The sequence below is a fragment of the Pithys albifrons genome, chromosome 4 (assembly GCF_047495875.1).
Source record: "Pithys albifrons albifrons isolate INPA30051 chromosome 4, PitAlb_v1, whole genome shotgun sequence".
Lineage (NCBI taxonomy): Eukaryota > Metazoa > Chordata > Aves > Passeriformes > Thamnophilidae > Pithys > Pithys albifrons.
The window spans coordinates 57,470,229-57,491,651 of record NC_092461.1 but is presented as its reverse complement, the minus strand read 5'-3'; the positions used below and the strand labels follow the sequence as shown (position 1 = coordinate 57,491,651).

The window sequence follows — 21,423 nt, the reverse complement described above, 5'->3', positions numbered from 1 at the left end:
AGAACTTTAACATTTCTAAAACAATGAGAGATTTAAGAATTTTTTTACTCATTTCAGATTTTCTATCTCTCCCTCTCTATATCGCTTCCTTTTTAATTTTTTTTTCTCTCAAACTCTTTAACATCCAGATGCTTATGTCTTGTGCCAATAAATTTCAGTTACAAGCCATTTAATCTTCTAATTTATATACCAAATCAGATAGAAAATGTAAGTAGTAGAAGATGATTGGAAGTGTTGTTTGTGCTCTGAGTAACCTACTCTTCCGCTGTAGTACTTGTTCAAATTGCCTCTTTTTCTTTATGTCCTCAGCTTTTGCCTCCTGAGAGCACATACTTGTGAAGCTGAGAAGGGATGCACCAAATGGTGACTCTCACAGCAGGTACTGAAGAGGTGGGTTAGTCTCCGCTGCATCAGCTCCATGACAGTTTCAGTGGTGGAGAAGAGGAGCTTTGTAGAGGGATTGCTTACAGAAAATGGCCATGTGAGTGACCCAGACTGTATGGACTCTGTGAGATTGAAGCAGCTACCAGCAAAGAATAAACAAAGGCACAGCTGCTGCTGAGTGGTAAAGAAGAAATCACTCCCCAGGAATTCACACACCAACTCCCCAGACTTTCACACAAGAACTCTTGAAAGTTTCTCACAGAACTCTTGAGATTCACCTGGAAGCTGTTAGGATGTTTTATCAAAACACTGGACTTGTGAGATATGGAACACAACCAATAAGAAATGTTGCTTTATGATGTGAAAATTACTATAGCTAATTAACACGTAGCTTTGACCCTATATAAACCGCTTGCAGTGTATCAATAAATGGCATTCTACCTAAAACCATATTGGTTTGTCATGTGATGTACTTTGATCCTCTGCATTATCTGCATTAGTGCTTGGTCCTGTGTCACTGTATGACTAAAGCCATGCATATGAATAGAGATAATACTCTGTGTGTGCATGTCTGTGTGTGTGTAGTTCTACATATACTGCTCATCTTACATATCCAAGGAACTTGGTATGGCAATACAAGTCTTCTGTGCCCTTGACCAGTCTCCCTTCCCTGAATTACTTCTCCCTAGTAATTTCACACTTCCATTTAGAGCATGAGTTTTAGGCCTCATTGCTTTGCTCTGAACTCTCTTCATTGATCCGTTCATTTTGCACTGCATTACTCAGGACTGAATATGCATCCTGGGGCTTTGCTAGTGACAAGTAGAGCATGCAGATGACCACAGCTTGCTGGCTGCCCTCCAGACTATGCATCCCAATAGCAGGTTGGCCTTTTTTTGGTAAGGCCACATTTGCTACTCATACTCAGTCTGTGATCCACTATGAAGTCCCAGTGTTTGCACTAGTTCTTGCTTGTTCTCTAAACAGTATTTATGCTCCTGCTGATGCTGCTTCGCGCATTTTTTCCCTCTCAAACGTCCCCTTGGCTTTTTCAAACTATTTCCTGCGTTTACTGAGGTCATTTGAGTTTGAACCCTGCCCTCTGGTATGCTTACATTTCCTCTCATCTCTGTACACTCTATAAATAACAGCATGGTTATTACTGAGGACATTGAACAGGACTGGACCAGCGCAAGTCTGCATGATGCACCCTTCCACTTTGAGCCATTGACTGGTGCATTATGGTTTTTGCATCAGTTTGTACTCCTTCTCTGTAACAGCAGCTTAATGTAGCCTACATTTATGCCTTATTTATGAACATAGAATCATAGAATGGTTTGGGTTTGAAGGGACCCTAAAGATCATGTAGTTCCAACCCTTCTGCTGTGGGCAGGAACATCTCCCACTAGACCAGGCTGCTCAAAGACCTGTCCAACCTGACCTTGGACACTGACAGGGTTGAGGCATCCAGAACTTCTCTGGGCAATGTTTCAGTGCCTCACTACCCTCACAATGGAGAATTTCTTCTTAATGTTCAATCTAAACCTAGCCTCTTTCATTTTAGGGCAATTCCCCTTTGTTCTATCAATACATACCCTTGTCAAAAGTGTGTTTCCAGATTTCTTGCAAGCCTCATATGGCTTTGACCTTAGTGTCAAAATCTTACAGAAGTCAACAAAGGTGACTACTACTACTCTTCTTCCATCCACAAGACTTGTCACCCTATGAGAAGCAAATGAGATTGGTTTGAAACACTGTATTCAGACTGGCACCCATGCTTGAAAAAAAATCTTTCTTGTTGCAACTTTTCCATAGTCATTAACTTAGACCATAGTGATTGCCTCTGTATTTCACAACATGCTCTCTGCCCAACTGGAGACAGAGCCAGGAAAAATTGTTATGATGCTTCTTGATTACACCAAAATCCCCAGAAAGAGGAAGCACCAGGGTGAGCCTTAATCTTGGTTCCTGTTCTTCTGGCCAGAGGGCTCAGATCCTGTTTGGAAAGTACAGATATTTATGCACTTAACCTTTCATAAAGTGACTGCTCTATCTCTTGTTAAGTGAAAACAATTCTGTTGACTGGGTAATTCAGGGCCTTGAATGTTATGTCTTACAGTGTCAAATGGCTTCGTGGTCTTATTTTCCCCCACTGTTCTTAAGGAGGGGAGTTCTGTGAAGGAATTAATATTCCTTTTCAAATGGATTTACCCATACAAATCTATAGGAGTCAGCAGACTATAAAGCTCTGAACACTATATGACACAAGATCCAACAATATGGCATGATGCCCTACAAAGCTGGGAACCTCTGCTTGGAGGTTATACAAGGAGACTGAGGACTCCAACTTCACTGTCTTGCAGTTTTTTTCATAGCAAATGTGCAGAGCTTCCAAGTAAAACATTCGTATGTATTTTAGATTTCAGGTCTGGAAATTCATACTAGGATCTGAGAGATAAATGAGATTATTGTTGACATGTATAAGTACTGTGCTACAGCTAGAGACACTAAATATCTCCCCTTTCTGATAATTATGTCTACAGATTTCCCAAAGCAACCCTAAATTCTGTCAAATGTAAAACAGGCTGTGCATTACTTGGCATGTCCCAAAGCTCCACTATAGGTATTTCCTGATGTACCTTTCACTGTGACACTGTATCTATAATCTTGAAAGACAAATGAATTCTTGCAGTGTTTTTGACCCCGTTGTTGAAAGAGGTGCCTCTTCTAAGGAAGTCTTTTCCACCAGGGAGTGTGCCAGGGAGTGTACTTATTTGGAATTAAATAGAAAACCCGGAGGGCGGTCCCGTGGTGTAATGGTGAGCACTCCAGACTCTGGATCACAAGGTTGTGAGTTCAAGTCTCAGTGGAGACCGTACCGGGCAGTTCAATGCCTCCCTGCCATCCGATCCCGTCAGATCTCAGATGCTCAGCAGGGTCAGCCCCGGATAGTACCGGGTGCTGTAGACAGTCCTGAGGACTTCACTGTCACCGTCCAAGGTCGATCGGCCGTGGCAGATGGACCTTAGGACTTAAATGGTGGGGCCAATTCTGCGCATGCTGTGCCTCACCTAAAAATCCACTGCGCAGGCTCGAAGAGCACACCCCCACATGGGGAAAGCCCTTCCCAAATCTTCGTTTGTGAAGTTTGACCATACACTTACACAAATAGAAAACCCTCCCTTGAACTTCTCACAAATAATTTAATTGGTACTGGTGATCTCATTATAGAAAATATAAAAAACTCTTTAAATAATTTCAATTAATACTTCTCTGAGAACTCAAAAATAGATTCAGTTGTAATCCACTCATCCTACCCTTCTTAATCCCTGAATGATTGCCTTCCTCTGATTTTAGTTTTAAAAATTTTCACAACATTTAAGGAAAGTATATTTAAATATTGATTTGCCACTCAAGAGGTAAAAAGAGACAAACAAACTGTACTGTATGAACATTGTCTAAAGCAACTTTCCCTCTCAGTAGTGTCTCAGGCACTGCATTATTCCCTATGTTGTTGTGCCCTTTAGTCCAAAGAACATTATTATATTGTGTTTCTCATCTGCAGCACAATGGCCAATAGCCAACCACAACGTTTTGCATTGAAATGGTGAGGATATGCTCTAATTGCCTCCCTAACAAAGACCTTGATTGCATCTAAATTCCAGGATTTCTGAAGGTGACTTTTTCATGACATCAGCCTATTTGTTTTTGACTGACTACCCCTTCAGCGCTAACCTTTCACTCCTTTGTATCCTAGACAACAACAGAACTTCTTTAATCCGAAATGGAAATTGGAGAAGGTAGCAATGTCTTAAAAGGCACAGTTGAACAATTTCTAAGCAGTACAGTGTTTATCAGCATAAAAAGTTTCTTCTTGGAAAAAGTGTGATAGGTGGTGAGGACTTATGAAATGTGATTGCTTTAATAACACAGTGTAATCCCCTCACCAGATCGTTGCCATTTCAAGAATTGCTCAGCCACATTTTCTGTTTACTCAAACTGTCCTAACAGATGAAAAAACAGCAAATCCATGTGCCGGGCAACTGGATGTGTGTGAATTCACTTTATAGGAGTTCAGTTGCCCCCAAAATGAATTTTAGGGAAATGAATAAGGAAAGTACAAAGTTGGAGGAGAGTTGGTGGTGTCACCTTTATTCTCTGCTCCACTCCACGAGGAAAAGACTAGGGTGCGGAGTACAATATCTCAGGTTTGGTTATACATCACCTGGAGATGTTTTCTGTCACAAAATTCTGAATTCTGCACAGTCCAAGGAAACAGCTTGGATACAGAGTCCAGATGCTGCTTGTACTTTATTTCGGTGCTCCCCAAGGGAGCACTGGGGCTGAGGTGGGCTCTTGCCATGGTAGCTTGCTTCTCCTTCCATGAGAGACATCAAAGAGAGCAGAGGCAGGCAATGATAGCAGGGCTGTAAACTGAAGGATGAATATCTCATACAGGTGTTTCCCATTGCCTTGGGAGATGCAGGCAAAAGGAGGTGTGACAGCCTTGCAGCACTTGCAGAAAAAGTGATCAATGGGAGAAAAGTGTGACTGCAGTACTCTGAAATCAGCCGGGATTTCACTGCTTGGACTGGGTGCTAGATCAAGCTGATTACCTTAAATAATGCTCTTTATGCACCAGCATCAAGTTACTGATATTTCCAGGCTGAGTGCATACACAAGCCAGGGAAATGGCAAATGGACTTGTTTGAAAATGTGAAAGCACAGTTCAAGGCACAGGCATTGTACCTCAGCCTTGATGTTCATTCCAGAAGTATCTGGCTCATTGTTTCAGAAAAAAAAAAGCCCAATTTAAAATAAGAAATAAAAAAGACCCTGAGACTACAAAATTTGTATTTCCCCCAAAATTCTTCTGGAGATGCCAAGGATGGCTTTATGGACAGCAACATTCCAAAGTACTGCATTTTGGTGCTGATTTGTACCACCTGCCCTATTGTTTTTGCCTTCAACACTATCAGTTCTGTTGCACTTTTCCGGTTTTGGAAAGTCTCCAGCTCTCATGACATTCTTAAGTGACCTTTGCACAGAGTGAAAGTGCCAAATACTAGGCTCCTAAACAGTATATCTGTGTTAAATTAGGAGCTTCAAAACCCAAAGCTACCATTATTTTAATTCCAGATCTCTGGAAAAATAAATGTAGCTAAACGTTTCTTGAGGAGAAACAGAGAGAGGTGGGTTATGTCACAGAAAAGGAGAAAACAGTAAATAAATAAATGAAGAGTATGTGAGCAGTCCTTTGTTTTTATTCTATGGCTGTTTCCAGATCTGGAAAAACTACAGTTTGTACTGAAGTGAATGTCTATTTCCTTTGGTCAAGGAAATAAAACCCTGAAAGCTAATATTTTAATGGAGAAGAAAATTTTCATTTAAGCTCAAAGAAGTGTTTACTGGTTGCATCAGGAAAAGTAAAGGAAATAAAGAGCTCATTTACAGCAGTATCCCCTCTTTTGCCTGTGGTTCAGGGGTGGTAGACAAACTCTGCTCAAAAGGTTCTGGACAAGTTCCACATTCCCAGAGCCAGGCTGGGAAAGTGGCTCTGGCAGCCTTGCTGGGACCATGTTGCACTGCAAGAGGAGGGAACGAAGAAGCTGCAGAGTGAAAATCCAGATTTGTAAGTCACTTTCAGGCAGATTCTGAGCTGTAAAAAAATTTGGGTTTGACTCTGTTAAAAGACTAGGAGAATAATCTGGAGGGTCACCAGTAACAAGAGTTCACACTGTATGACTGTTCTTATGGAAGCCTGGCAGATGATCTTCACTTAAAATACATGCTTACGATCTGTTTGCAAAAGTTGATACAAGTGATATCATTCTGCCTCCATTCCTTGTTGCAATCACTGAGGACCTGGAGCCACAGAAACTCAGACACTCACAGAGGTGAGTTTTAATGGTAAGGCTAAATATGGGGTATTTGTCCCTCCATCTAGGTTAAAGGCCAGGATAAACCCTTTCTGAAAACTGCTTTCCATAAATCTCACAGCCTTCTCTCATAGCTCATATTTTCTGCGATTAATCCCATGTGCCTTCTGGCAACTGCCCCTAGTTAGTCTGCATCTAAATAAAAGTGGACTGAGACTCTAGGTTTTCTAGTGGTGGGTAGAGAAGAAAAGTGACCTTTATATCTTGCATTTGCATGTGATATCCATCTCTTCACTCTCTGCTTGGCCAAACCAAGTTAGATTCTGACATTCAGGATCTGTCTTGACCTTGAGAATGTGCATTCTTGCCTGTACTCAGTATGCAAAGGTTCATATCAGGTCTGCAGCTCCCAATGAGCCAAATAAACACATACGCCTCTCACAGTTGCTTTAACCCCTCAGAGGGGTCTGGGGCAGCCCAGTGTGACGTCATAGAGGCAATGACAGGGGATGAAATACTCTGCATCGTTAGCATGAGCGTTGTCGGGATCCTGAACACTGGCGGATGGAGGCAGAAATTAATAAGCTGCTAGAGTGCTTTTTTGTTAAATAGATTTCCAGAAATCTAGGTTTGTTTTGTATTGACTTTTCCTTAGATACAAGCAGACTAAGTGCAATGGGAGGAATGAACAGCTTAGCTACTCAGCTGGGCTTCATAGCAACGTCTACCCAGTGCAACTCCTTTGTGTGCTTAATATTAAGCATAATCTTAACTGCTGTACTGGAAGTAGCCTGAATTGTTGGGCACTTTTCAAAATGAAGCCCTCTAGCCTTAGGAATTGTGGAGTTCATTCACACCTGTCCACATTTTGTTTCACAGGTTTACCTGCTCTTTTGGCAGACAAACATGGAATATATTCTAATTTTTTTCCTCTACTAGCTGTTTTCTTCAAGATAAGTCTGAGGATATAAAACAGGGTACTGAAAGAAGTATAAACTTTTTGTAATGAGTATGAAACAATGTGCTAAAACTGTAAGACTACAACAATAAATCATGCTGAAAGTAAAAAATTCTGGTGGTAAAGATCATTTTCCTTATAGGAGTTATCCAGCAATAAAATCCTTTGCGGGAAAGGAAGATTGAGTCCATGAGATGATAATTTTTACACGTCACATGGAAGTAGAGTTAGCTCTCTCTAAGTTATGCATTACTTGTGTTTCACCATTTTACTCAGAAATTGTCTGGCCATTTATACAGAGACGATCAACAGAAAAGATGGTGCCATTCAAGAAGGAAAACTTAAATCATTAATGTGGAGCCAAGTACTCTATTTTCTGTGTTGAGAAGCTTTTATTGGATCACCACAATAATTTGGATTAGTTACACTATGGCTCTGAAATATCAAATTATAGTGTAGTCATTTTCCCAATAAAAGGAAATAAGAAAATAAAGAAGCACAGTGCACGAGGCTTTGGTCACAGAACTAAGCCAAGTTTTAAGAGCCAGTCCCAGTCCAGTGCAGAGAAGTAACTTCTTCACACTCTTTCATAGACTCTAGTGCAGACAACTCCTTTCATGGCACATTCCTAAGGCACAAAGGAAAAGATTAATATAAACTTTATGCTGGCAGCAGCTGTGCCTGCTGCAGTAACATCTGAAGTCAGTGAAAATACAGACATCACATTTTAGACCCTTACATATTTACAGAATTTTTAGAGCAAACAGTAAAGCTATAGGACTAATGGAGTTGTTTCAATTTTAACAGCTTCAGACTTCATTAAGGGGCATATAATGACAGAAAGACTGCAAAATTAGGGTTAGCTTCCACAAATAAAATTACATTTCTTGGTATTATTGCTGCCTTGACAGAAATATTAGCCCCACCTGATTTTTATACCATGGCCAACAACATTTTCAAATTTGCAGAGTTGTGGGATTTTTTGTGTTTGGAAGCAGAAGCAGCCTGAGCATTTCAGAGGTCAGGCTTCTGGCCTACAAAACTTTATGCTTCTGAATCACACAATATTTCTCTTGATCCTCTCACCCCAATGGCCTTCAGTGGCTGCTGGTGACTCACAGCCACAGGATGCATATGACAAAGGTAATGGGATGTTGAAAAAGTACTTCATTGGTCTGCAAAAGATGAGGCCTCCTCCACCAGCCTGATGGGGCAAGGGGCAGATTGCAGGACACTGACAGAAGAGGAACCCTATCTCTCTGCTTTATGAAGATGGTTTAATGATTAGAAAAATCTTACACAGACATGCAGCCATGAGGAGGTGCAAAAACAAATCACCTTTCCTACCTAAAGGGAGGCTATAAGAGAGGTGGAGACAGAGTTTTTACAGGGGTGGGTAATGACAGGACAAGGGGAAAGGACTTAAAATGAGAGTGAAGCTTTAGATTGAACATAAGGAAGAAATTCTTTATTGGGAGGATAGTGATACACTGAAACAAGTTGCCCAGAGAAGTTGCGGATGCCCCATCTCTAGAAGTTTTCAAGGCCAAGTTGGATGGGGCTTTGAGCAAGTCGGCCTGTGGAATGTGTCCGCGATCAGAACAGTGGGATGGAACTAGAGGATCTCTAAGGTTCTTTCCAATCCAAACCACTCTATGATTCTATGTATGAGAGCTTATAAAAAACCCCATAGAACAAGCTAAAATGTAAAAGTGTAATGCTATTGACTTCAAACAAGTTTCCAAAATTAGTTTGACTCTACTCTTTAAAAAGTTTGGTGAACAAAGTACTTTTTTAATTCAAAAATGAAATACTAATTTTAGTAGTGACCCTGACAACTAGAATCAATAAAATGTGTTATCACCCTGGCTTGGCCAACCCATGGCTTTCACATGGCTGCTAGAGAAAGGAGCATCTAATGGGGGACGAGAAACAGCCAGCATTACCCTTCCCCAGGGAAAGAAAGACACGGTTTCCCTCACAGCAGTGGGTATTTCAGAGGGGCTGACAGGATCTGTCAGTCCCTGCTGCAGGTCACCACACAGGCAGGCAGGGGCACAGAGCTGATGGTTTTCACACACTATACCTCAAGAACCTACTTAGTGCATTCAGCATGCTCACATTGAAAAAGTAAACAAAAGCATGAGAATTGATGGGCTTCAGCAGAAATAGATGTGTGAAAAGGTGTAAAATCAGTTTTGTAAGGTTGGACAGGCTTTCCAATTGTAGAGAAGAGGAAAGAGCCATTCCAGGGACAGCAATTCCCAGCTTGTAAACTTTTGTTCAGATTTTATAGGTTTCTGCTATTTCAAAACTCCACTTATTTTAAGAATAATACTGAGAACAGCAAAAATGTTGTCAGTTTATGGCATCTCTGCCAATATAGTCCCTTTAAAGACAACTTGCTGTATGCAACAATATTTATTTCCTTCCAGCTTGGCTCCCTATTTCTGCCTCTTAATTTATCTCATAATTCAAAGAAAAAGCCAAAACTGATAGTCTGTTTAGACAGAACCAAATGGAAGACTGTTTCCTTCTGACTTTTATCAGCATACAAGGAACATGAACTTACCACCACCATTTTCCCATCAACCAGTCTTCTCTTTATCGTGGTCTCTTTGCCATTCCACTTCTGCACTTGCACCAATGAACCTTTCTCCAAGGTTACGACACTCTGCAAAGGCCAAGGCAAGAGTTTCAAACTGTTGTCCAAGCTTTGCAGATTAGAGTAGCAATTGAGTTCACATTCAGCAAGATATGTGCTATTGGTAATGACTAATGACACAGTTAGTAACATTAGATTCAGCATCATACTTTTTCTTCTTTCAGTGCTTCCCTTGAATAGGTTAGAAAACTCATAGTGCACTAACAGGGTAGGAAATATTCCCCCTGTTGTTCTTATAGGAGATGTCCACACTACTCAGAGATCATCAACCCCCTTACCTTGACTTTCCGGTCATCTGCTGTTGTTTCATCAAACTGCTGGCCCAGTTTGAAAGAAATCGTTGTATTTTTAAATGTGCTTTCAGTTCTGATGGTTACTATGTCTCCTTTCATACTGATGATCACATCAGGCCTTGCCAGGCCACCTAGTTTCCGGGTAGCTAACCCCACTCCTAGAAATCAGAAGCAGAACATCCGTTACATTCTAGCAAGCAAGAAACTCAGTATCCTCTCATGAATCTTCAGTGGAAGAATAAGGAACAGTTTTCTCTTGAATACCTTAATGCCTGATTTAAATGAGTTGCTAATTCTTCAGATGTGGAAGTAGGAATGGGAGCCTCAGCATACAGAGACTGAGGCAGTCCCAGCTGGTGGAGTGCACCTTCAGCAGGAAGTCAAGATATACATGATTATACACCTGTGCAAATTTAGCTAAGAAGAAACATAGTTCATTACAAATCTGCATGAATTTGTGGAGAGACAGAATGGATAGAAAAATTCAGAGGATAATCTGTTTCTTCTAAAATGTTATAAGACTCCTTTTAAAAGAAATTCCTGATAAATATGCAAATTTGCACTTTCGTTGACAGCTCCATGGAAGAACCTGGATACTGAACTGGCAATATGCTGATGCTTGTTCAGTGAAACCTACTGAAGACTGGGTAATTCCTAGGATGCTATTATCATCCCTTAAGGATCCTTACATCTAAACCTCTGTGAGAAGTACACGTATGAAATATAAAAAAATATCGAGATATAAGAGTGAAGAGCTGCAAAGTGCTTCAGGTAAATCCCATGCCAGAAGACTTTTGTATCACCTAGTGCTTTCCAGTCCAGTTCATTCTCTACAAGTTGTGAAGTACGAATGAAGGCCACTGGCAAGGTAATGCTGTTTTACAAAAGCAGAAAGGGGATAGCTGTAGTTAGTCCCTTTGTTAATGCAATGTTATGCTCAGATGAAAAGATCAGTATAAAAGGGTATAAAGTCATCTGCAAGGTGTAACACTATTTGCAGTAATTATTCCATACTAAACAATGTCACTCAGATGTTCAGAAAAAGTATCTGCATCTGGAGTTTCCTCCCACATTCATTCTGGTTAATTAACTAACAGCAATTCTTTTGTTATTCAGTCTTACATTTCAGATAAAGGGAATCAGTGTCTCAGGGAATCATGTATATAGCAATGGCAATGCGGTAGCTGTTTGTGCACTTACTATATAGGAATGAAGCCAGCATTAAAATGAAAAACAATGCCTAATTTATTACATTCCTGACATTCTTCAGTAACAGATAGATTCATTCATAGGATTTAGGCATCTGAAACTAAAGTGCCATGAGGCATCAGCTCCATTATAGATTGTAAATTATCGCAAGTCATGAGTTTTGCAGTAGAATCAAGAGAAACATAAAAACCTCCTGCATCTCAAGACAGAAAAACAAACTATATCAGTTCAGTTCAGTTAGACAGAAGTCAATTTATTACAGTATTTCATCGCCTACCTTTTACATTTTAGATGCCAAAGGAAAGAAATTAAATTATGCTAGAAAAGTAATTAAAGGGCTTTTGTGGGTAGGAAGAAGGCAGCCTCTATGGGCAAAGCACTCCCAAAGGAATCTTATTTAAAAAAATAAAGATGAAAGAAAATTTCTTACCCAATTCTTTCATATAGTCATCAAAATTCTCACTGGAAATGAGTTTCCAGGTTCCCACAAATCGGTTACACATCGTGCAGCCTTTGTGAGGTGGTGGTTCTGCAGAGAGGGTCAGTGGTCACAACAGCTCTTGGAGGAATCAGGGATATTGTGTACCCAACTCAGATCTCGCTGGCCTCCTTTTAAAGAGGTCCAGTTGGTGGTTAGGAGGGGCCAATAGGGGAGGCAGTGCCAGGGCAAGACAATGTACACCTTGTCCAAGGCAGCTGCGCCAGTACCAAGGCTCCGGGTGATGCCTGCCTTGGTTTCCTCCTCTGAATACATCAGGACACTGAGGGGCATGTGGGAATGGGGATAGGACATTACCACTGCACCCACAGAACAGTCAGGGGACACTGTAGTGGGCGTGTCAGCAGCATGGAGACCAGTATGGGAGCACTGCATCCTTATGATATCCAGCTCTAACTGTCCTCCCAGTGTTATTCTCCTGCTATCACCATGTATAGAAATCTATAATGATCATCTCATCCAAATGCCTGACCAATCCAGGGCTGATCAAAAGTTAGAGCATTTTGTAAGGAATATTGTCCAAATACCTGTTACGCAGTGACAGGCCTGGAGTTTGACCACCTCTCTAGGAAGCCTTCTAGTGTTTGACCACTCTCTCACTAAAGAAATGTTTCCTAATGACAAATCTGAAACACACATGGCTTGAACTAGTCTGATCACTGGATACCAAGAAGAAGAGATCAGTACCTCCTTCTCCACTTCCCCTCCTCAGGAAGCTGTACAGAGTGTTACCACTATTGTCATCTATGTGTTAGTCAGATAAACCAAAGCCATGCAGATATGAGGAAGGGAACTGTAAAGAAGCTGATGTACAAAGTGGTTTGTGGATTTTTTTGACTTTCGTGATCCATCCTGGAAAGGGTTTGTGGGTTTTATCATTTAAAGGCAGAAGTGAACTATACTGTTTTTTTTCATCAGAGGAATGATCCCAGTCTGTGGGTTCTTTCCTGCACATATCCCAGGTAGCATCACAAAAAGAAGCAGCAGCCAATCTTCGCTGGCTCCCTTCTTCTGCAACTGGACATATTCAGAGGATTGGTACATCAATGATCACCTCTTCTGCTTGAGAGGTGAATGGCATGAAAAGGGGCTTACTCTAAAATGCTTATTCCTAGTTCAAAGTCACTTGAGAGGCTAGCAGCTTTGCTAACTTGGGAGGAGGGCATATACTGCTCTCTTTTTGTCTTTCTGCACATGGGTAATTGGTCTGTCACTGAGTTAAGGGGGGATTTAAGTCAGCACAGTCATATAAGTAATTGCATTCCAGTGTGTCCTACTATTGTCAGATTTCCTCAATGTTCCCTGCTCCCATGAAGAGACTCTACAATCTCCTGGGTCCATGTCTTCTTGTACTGGGAAGCTTGAATTGGGCCCAGTATTCCAGCTGTGGCCTCATCAGTGCTGAACGGAGAGGAAGAATTATCTCCCTCAACCGGCAACACTCCTAATGCAGCCCAGAATGTTGCTGTCTATCTTTTGCTGCTGGGGCTCGTATTCAGCTTGAGGTCCACCAGGATCCCCAGAACATTTTCTGCCAAGTCAAAATGGAAAGATTGAAAAACTGACGTTCAAAACTTCTTTTTTTTTTTTTTATCCATATATAGAACCATAGTCTTGTGATTAGAAAAAACAGACACAAGGAACAAATCCATAAACCATATGAATATTTAACTGGCAGGAATTTAAAGCATTGCAACTCAAGACACCTCAAACTATCTGAAACTATTTAGTGCATGACCACATCAGATGTAATTCTGTTCTTCTCCTTCCTAAACCATCTTCCTGGAGAAAATTATTACTTGGTACATGTGAGGATTAGGGGCTTCTTTCTGACCTGCAGGAACAGTACTTACCTGTTTGCTTTTTTTGTATGATTATACTTTCTGGGGTATGACCATTATAAACACTCTTCAAGATCTACTAAGGATAGAGAGACACAGGGATTGTAGGTCATGGGACCAAATTTCTTGTATTTAAGGTTGAAAGAGTGAGATAGAGCTCATGCTGTGCCAAAGAGGGTGAGCTCTGAGTCTTGTCTTGAAAGCTGTTATAAGCAAGAAAGGGAACACACTGAAACAGAGAAATGATACAGTCTGAGAAGGAAAATTATCATAGTCTTTGAATTATAATGTGGTTGTAGGGAAATAAGAAGGTCTTAAGTCAGAAATTTTGGATTTTTAGGCAAAATGGTTTTATCCATCAGTCATAACATCAACAGGTAAGTTGAGCAGAACTTCCCATTGCTGCACAGGCGAAGTGACAGGGCAGTGCAGGGAGGGAGTCTAGAATGATTGAAAATGAAAACAAGGTAAAGGAAAACTCTTTCTCTCCTATGGTAGGAAGCAGATGCTATGTCTGTAATATATAAATTAATGTAATATGCAAATTTGAAGTTGTCTATGCAAAAGTCTTCTAAAGCAAAGATGCATTATATCACATTTTGTGTAAAGAATAGCAGTCTCTTTTATCCAGTCTCTGGAAATGAGAAAACTCCTCCTAAATGAAACTATCCATTATGTCTCAATAAATAATATGAAAATATTCTACCGTTGCTCCTCAGGCATTCTTTGTTCTTTCATTTAATTCTCTTATCCACATAAAGGCACTTTAACAAGAAAAGGGTGGTGCCTTTGGGTAATAAAAGCTGATTGCGATGTTGTTAAATCAGGTCCAAAGAAATTCAAGAAGAGCAAATTAGTCAGAATAGAACAGCTACACTGCAGTACCAGTAACCTTAAGAACAAAAGTAACAGAGAATTATTTATACAGACAAAACCCCAGTCTTAAGCAGTCTCAAACAATGTTGACATTGCTACCATCTCTCTTTGTCACTAAGAAAAATCAGTACTTTCATTTAAAGGACTTACAGTTTAGAAAGAACAAGAGCAGGGAATTATATCTCAGCAGAAATAAATTCAGAAACCAATTTTTCTTCACGTTTAAAGGGAGAAAATGTCAAGAGTTATGAGTGCATATGATAAGGTGATATTTTGATTCCTCTTTTTTCTCATAGTTGGAGTGAAACAGGATATGAAATCATTGAACTTGGAGATTGTGAAGCAGCATTAGAGATGAAAAATATAACTTGATAAAAACAGTGAACTAAAAATTCAGAGACTGTTTAGAAATAAATATACTATTTAAAGAAATACAGAAAGTAAATTTGTGTCAACTTCTTTAAAAGAAATATGATCTAGGCAAATTCAGTCCAATTCCCAGGAGAGCAATGAAGAAACCAGAAATAAAAGGGGAGAACAGGGGTCAAAGACAGACTTGCCATGAGGACACCAAGAATGTTTTAACACCAAGTTTACAGAGCTGAAGGATTGACTCTGAACATGGTACAGTCTCCTGCCTTTTCCTAATAGCTACATTGTAGATTGCAAATAGCTTCTTGTTTCCTTAGCTGGGGCATCCTGCAAGACCAGACCAGCACAGCTAGGGCCATGGGAATGAGTCCAGATTGCACTGCACACACAGGGCTTTACTGGTCAGAATGCAAAAGTCCTTCAAGTTCTTTCCAGTGAAAACAGACTTAAAACAAAAACATAAAAATAACAGAAAAGGCAATGCTCAGAATAAGCCTTGCTTCATTTTTCTCATGAGCTGCTAAAAATCTGTGGGAGTGAGTCCCCTATCCCTCTTGCCATACAAGAAACCTGTAATAGAGTGGTGAGTCAATACATCATGGGACAAAGATCTCCTCCTCGCAGGATTCAGGGGTACCTGCTGTGATAACTGTGTTGCCCATGGGTTTGGAAGGGTTTGGGAAGATCTTTCTTTTTCAGAAGGGAGTGCTGTGGATGGTTTCTGATTTTTGGAGAATAGTTAAGCACAATAGAAGAGAGAGGAAGACCTGTGCTGCTCTGCAGGCAAGGACAAGGCACTGATCTGCCTTTAGTCCCTAGAAATGTGTGCTGTCACCTCCTTCACCTCCATTTATTCAAGAAATCACTAGACTGTTGTCTTTTTCGGACAATGAATTTTGGCCTTCTTCAGAGAATAAATTTCAGATGTGTTCATAGTCTAAGAAAAGCATCACTAATACTTCATTATAGTACTGTTCCTGTTTAAGCTTGTAGTCAGAATGTAACCATTGGAATTTCAAAAAATTGATGTTTTAAGTGGCTTGATTCATTCACAAAGTTTGAATTCATTCACCAGGAACTACAATAAATGGTGATGCTTTCAGAAGAGATTATCTGCCTCTGAAATATTAGGCTGTGAATGTTACAATTAATGCTGGCTGTATTAAGACTGTAAGATTTCTGGAAAATAAAGGCTGCTATATGAATATTGGAATGTTGGAAATTCAACCTCAGTTATACACTATTTCCAAATCTGTGGACAATGGGATTTCTTTAATTATGGGCTGATATTTAATGTCTATATGTAGCTTATTTAAGTCAATATTTCTGCTTCTCATAATCATCTCTCCCTTGTAGATTTTTGACCACTAATCTGTAGTTGAATCCTGACTCTTGTAAATAGTCTTGGTTTTGTTAAATGCTAAGTAGATTTTGTATTGTAAATATGGGGTATTCTGGAGCATTCTTACTTCCCATATGCAACTGGGTGTTCTTTAAGTTGATGATTTCACAAGCAGTGAAGCCAAGGTTAAAACAAGCAGTGAACCAAGGTTAAAACAGAGGAGCTGTTTGTTCATGGCTTTTAAAACATTTTCTGCAGAATTTATGGATAATATTTCAGAACTGCTTTTAAACTACTCCTCAGCTCATGCAGAATGTAGAAATCCTTCATTTTCCCCTCTCTAGTTGTATAATCTGTGAAAAAACTCAGGAACAGTGTGAGTCATGCAGAGGAAAGTTCAAGTGTATATGAGGTCTCTGGTGCATGGTTGCCTCTGAGAGCTGACCTCAGGAACATCAGGAATATGAGGCATTTAATTCACAGATCTTAATCACAAAGCCTGAAATCTGGTCATTTCCCCATTTAGTAGTTAATGCACACATTTTTAGATGTATTGTCCAGATTTTCCCGGGAATTCTCAATTTTTTTTGTCCTCAGTTTGAGTCCTCCCAGGGCAGGAATCATGACTTCTGTGAATGCAAAGGTTTGAAATAGGAGACCAGGTCTATGAGCAGTAGAAGAAGGCAGTTTGAAAATAAGCAGAATGAAAGTATGGTGGCCAAAGGGCTTTGCATCTAGATCTCATGTTCACAAGGCTGACCAAACCTAATGAGCTGCTGGATAATGCATGTAGGTAATAAAGGAGGTTGTACCACTAACAAACTTGTACAGGCTTTTGGTAAACCTGCGAGTATTTTTTAAGCTATGATTCTTTATTCAAGGCTTTTGGTCTAGGACAAAACCAGGAGTTAAAGACAAGCGCATTAACAAAATAATCACAGGTGAAAGCTACAACAGCTATAATTTCATACTTGAAGGGGAAAAGGACAAGATCAAGCCACTTCAGGAGGTCCCCAGATTTAAAATTGTCTGCATTCGTACACAGAGGATTTGTCTGGTACCCTGGTCATCCACAGCATCCACAAGCATCCACAGGTTGTCCTCCTCCCTGCCCCAGGAACAGCTTTTTCTTGAAGCCAAGAAGAGCAGCCCATTATTCCTCTGTCTGTAGGGGGTGGCCTACATGCAGAACTCACCACATGATGATTCTGTGTCCAGGTCTACAACTCTCACTGTTGCACAGGTGCCACTCACTGGATTGACTCTGATCCTCTTTCTGCAGTGGGGTTGGTCACATTTATTCAGTGTGGTACTAGCTTTCACACAATGCTTTCCCACATGGCACCCCTTCCCACATTACATCTCCCCCCAAACACCCTTCTGATAAACTCCAGCAAAAGCACAGGTTGTAGAAAGCAGCACATTTTATTGAATAGGCACAACAAGTTAGACTAGCTGCGTATAACTGCTTTGGAATATATCTGAAAAAATACAGTTCTCTTTAAAACAAATTTGTGGAGTTTTTCTCCTTTGGTTAAGTTGTTTTTCTGCAGCTTTCAGCATTAGTCCTGTGTGAAGGTGGCTTCTTCATGCTTTTTCATAAACTCTTTTGCAGGAGACATTATTCATGCTGCATTCCTGTAAAGAAAAGAAAATTCAATCAGCTTTTAATTCTCACTGTTTGTTAGTCAGAAGATAGAGCATTACTTAACCATTTGGAACCAGTGTAAGGAAAAATTGCATTTCTCCTTCTCTAAAACCAAACAAATTAGCTGAATTCAATTTTGAGATCTTCAGAAACAGAAGACTGAACACAAGCACATAACTGAAAGAATATTAAAGGACTGATCCAGTGACCTCCAGGAAAATTCTAATCTTTTAAAAAATCTCTAAATAAGGCTCCCAGAAGTTCTGTGGAGGGTAACTGGACCCTGGAGGTGGGCATTAGCCATTTTGGCATTTACCTTTTGCAGCTGTGGCTTGTCTTCTTCAGACCATGTGCATAACACCTGAACACACACAGACCTGTCAGACTTACAGCTGCTGGTGTCAGCCCCTGCTTGGTAGGCTCTGTCCTCATCTGTTTTTATGTTAGATCAAACTGTATTTTGTTCAATCTGTCTTAATGAAGTTGTTATTAAAAACTATTTCTATTTCTTCTCCACTGGTCTCTATCCAAAGCAATTTAAATATTAAATTTCTGGACATATTATTTTTCCTTAGGGGAGGGCAGAACTCTTCAGGAATTTCATGTATGTGTATTACTTTGTAGCAGGTACTAATCTCAGTTGCCAAAAATGAACACAGTTTTAGTTCTCTCTCAGATTCTTCAAAGTTTTTTTCCTAAAAATTTCCTAAAACTGAAGATCTGCCCTGGGAAGGCTCAGACTGTAGGTAGATCTTACTGGCACCAGGTCAAGTACAACCATCACTGATCAGATAAAAACAACCAACAGAACTTGGATATAGGTTTCCTTTTTTGTTCTAATAAGTTATTGACACAATTGTTGGTGATGCATGGGACTGTTCCCACAGTTGGCTGTTGAGCCTCTACTGAAAATGAACAGGAGTATTTTGCATCACCTTAGAGCAGATGCAGTTAACATGGACACTGCTATACTGTCTATACTGTCCAGGACTTAAAGATTCTGATATATAAAACTGAAATTTTCCCTCATAGGCATGTTGGGTTTTTTTTCTCCCTACACCTTCCTAACCATGTCTTGCTATGAATGGAGACAGGAACTTTTGTACCATTCCATTATTTTAACAGCATTCCAGTTTTAACCAACACTTCAGACTCATTCAGAGAGACTTTTCACCAAGTGCACAGAGCCCTGTGAAATTCTTTACCCCTTTCCCTTTGAATCCAAAGTCATACATCAGCCAAACATGAATTCTGCACATTGAATTCAGTGATTAAGTAACAAAACTGAACGCACCACCACCAGGTTCCCATCCACCACTTTTCTCTTTATGATGGTCTCTTTTCCGTCCCACTTCTGCACCTGGTTCAGTACGCCATTGTCTAGGGTTATGACATTCTGCCAAAGAAAAAAAACACAAAGTGTAGCTGTTTCATGAGGGTGCTCTGGATTGAAGAAAAGGCTGTCTCTATGTCCAAACAGTACCGAGCACAAGGCATCCATAGCAATCTTACCCATGAAGACAGCATTTCTACACTGGTTGTCAAAATCACAATACCACCCTCCTGCTCCCACATCCCTTTTGAGAGATGTATTTGCAAAGTGCCATTTTTAGACTCACCTTTGTTTTTCTGTCATCTGCTGTGATCTCATCAAACTCTTCACCCAGCTTGAAAGAGACCTCTGTATTTTTGAAGGTACTTTCTGTTTTGATGGTTATCACATCACCATTGATGCTGATAGTTACACTGGGCTTGGCCACACCAGCCATCTTTCTGGTAGCAAATCCCACACCTGTAAATATGACAGAAATTTTTATCTTTACTCAATGTTTTTCTCTTATGTGTTGCAAAAAACCCCCCAAAACTTCAGTGCTGTTTCCATTATTGATTTCAGAATTTTATTAATTCTATATTGCAGAGGTTCCTTTGTAACATCTCACTAGCTTGGGACTACTATAGACCAAGCTGGGTGGGTTGATGAAAGTAAGTTCTCTACTCTGTCATTGTCAAAATAGTAAAAGCAGCATTTTGAACACTGAGACAAGATTTTAATGCCAGGTATTTGCACATGGACTTGTTCAGAATAGCTGAGGTAGCTTGTACTCTAACTTGTATGCTAAGTGTATCTAAACATAAATAAACAGAAATATCTGACAGTTTCTAAGCCACAAAAGCAACGAAGCAAACAAACAAGGGGGAAAAGAGCAAGAAGTTTTTAGATTTACCAGTGGTTAAGCTGAATATAAGGAAATGATTAAGAAATAGCTGGCAATGGTTACGTCCTGAGTAAAATCTGGAGTAAAGATTAAGAGTGCAAGAGTCTCACTCAGTGAAAGCTTTTGAATGCTGCATGTCACAGTGAGTATTTTACCCCTAATCTGCAAATAAACCCCCAATTTTTTACCATGTACTAATTCAATTGGTGCAAGTCACCCCATGTTTCCTCCACACTAACAGAATGTTAAAATCTTATAAAGCCTAATTTTAATTCTGAGCAAGAATCTTACACCTCTAGAGAAAAGTGTTAGACATCAAATCTTTGCAAGTAACTACAGGAATTCATGCAATTTTCTTTGTTACTATTCACTGGAGGCAGCTACAAAGTTTCATTTAGTATAATAGCCATGGCAATTAACTGTTGTCCTAGTACAATAGCAATGTGAAGTTGTTTAACTGTGTTGCTTTGAGACACAGAGAAGCTTGCTGCTTTCTAGCAGCACACTGATTTCTACACAAAGCTAATCCACACAAAAGTATTGCAGTGGTGACTTTTACTTTCATTTATAACACTACTAATTAGGCATGCATAGACTTGGCTTACCTGAAATTATTTCTCCCAATCAGGGTTTTTCTACTTCATAGGAATTTAATACTACTAATCCAACAGCTGAGTTCTCCAGTTTAAGACTGTCTGATCAAAACAGTTGGACTAAATCCCCCTTGATAAACAGCATATCCAGAAAAATCAAGTAAAGACTAAAGTTCAAAATTAGCATTCCTTCCCTGTCCCAGATACAACAAGTTGAAATAATAATTCTCACCCAGTTCTTTCATGTAGTCCTCAAAGTTTTCACTAGAAAGAAACTTCCAGGTGCCCACAAACTGGTCGCACATTTTGTCAGGCTAGAAAGATGTCTTCCACAGATTCAAACAGAAATGCAGGACTGGAGGATGTTATGAACTCCACGAGATGAGGACTTATCTTTAAAAAGGATCTGTGGCCACATGATGCTCTGGGATGACCAATGAAGAGGGAGCCCCGGTGCCCAGTATTTTATTTCCTCCCCTACCCCTCCTTTGCCAGTAGGTCATAGTGTTATTATTCATATGCCTTTACTAGCACAAAGATCACTGTCTTGTTTTTATTTAATTATTTTTGTCATTCAAGAACACTCCACCTCAAAGACGAATAATTAAACAGGCTTTCAGAATAAAAAGGTAAGCTCAAACCTCAGAG

At 40.0% G+C, this 21,423-nt stretch overlaps 2 protein-coding genes across 2 annotated transcripts; both read right to left on the bottom strand.

Moving 5' to 3' along the window:
• Positions 1-7,659: 7,659 nt before the first annotated feature.
• On the bottom strand, positions 7,660-11,947 carry LOC139671450 (myelin P2 protein). Its single transcript, XM_071554284.1, has 4 exons — positions 11,819-11,947; positions 10,165-10,337; positions 9,794-9,895; positions 7,660-7,849 (listed from the first exon to the last, which is right to left on the bottom strand). Exons 1-4 carry the CDS (start codon positions 11,889-11,891, stop codon positions 7,799-7,801), a joined length of 399 nt encoding a protein of 132 aa, XP_071410385.1. The 5' UTR covers positions 11,892-11,947; the 3' UTR covers positions 7,660-7,798.
• A 5,777-nt stretch (positions 11,948-17,724) lies between these two features.
• LOC139671449 (fatty acid-binding protein, adipocyte) lies at positions 17,725-21,183 on the bottom strand. Its single transcript, XM_071554283.1, has 4 exons — positions 21,008-21,183; positions 19,586-19,758; positions 19,261-19,362; positions 17,725-17,956 (listed from the first exon to the last, which is right to left on the bottom strand). The coding sequence occupies exons 1-4, from the start codon at positions 21,078-21,080 to the stop codon at positions 17,906-17,908; spliced, it is 399 nt and encodes a 132-aa protein (XP_071410384.1). The 5' UTR covers positions 21,081-21,183; the 3' UTR covers positions 17,725-17,905.
• Positions 21,184-21,423: the final 240 nt, after the last annotated feature.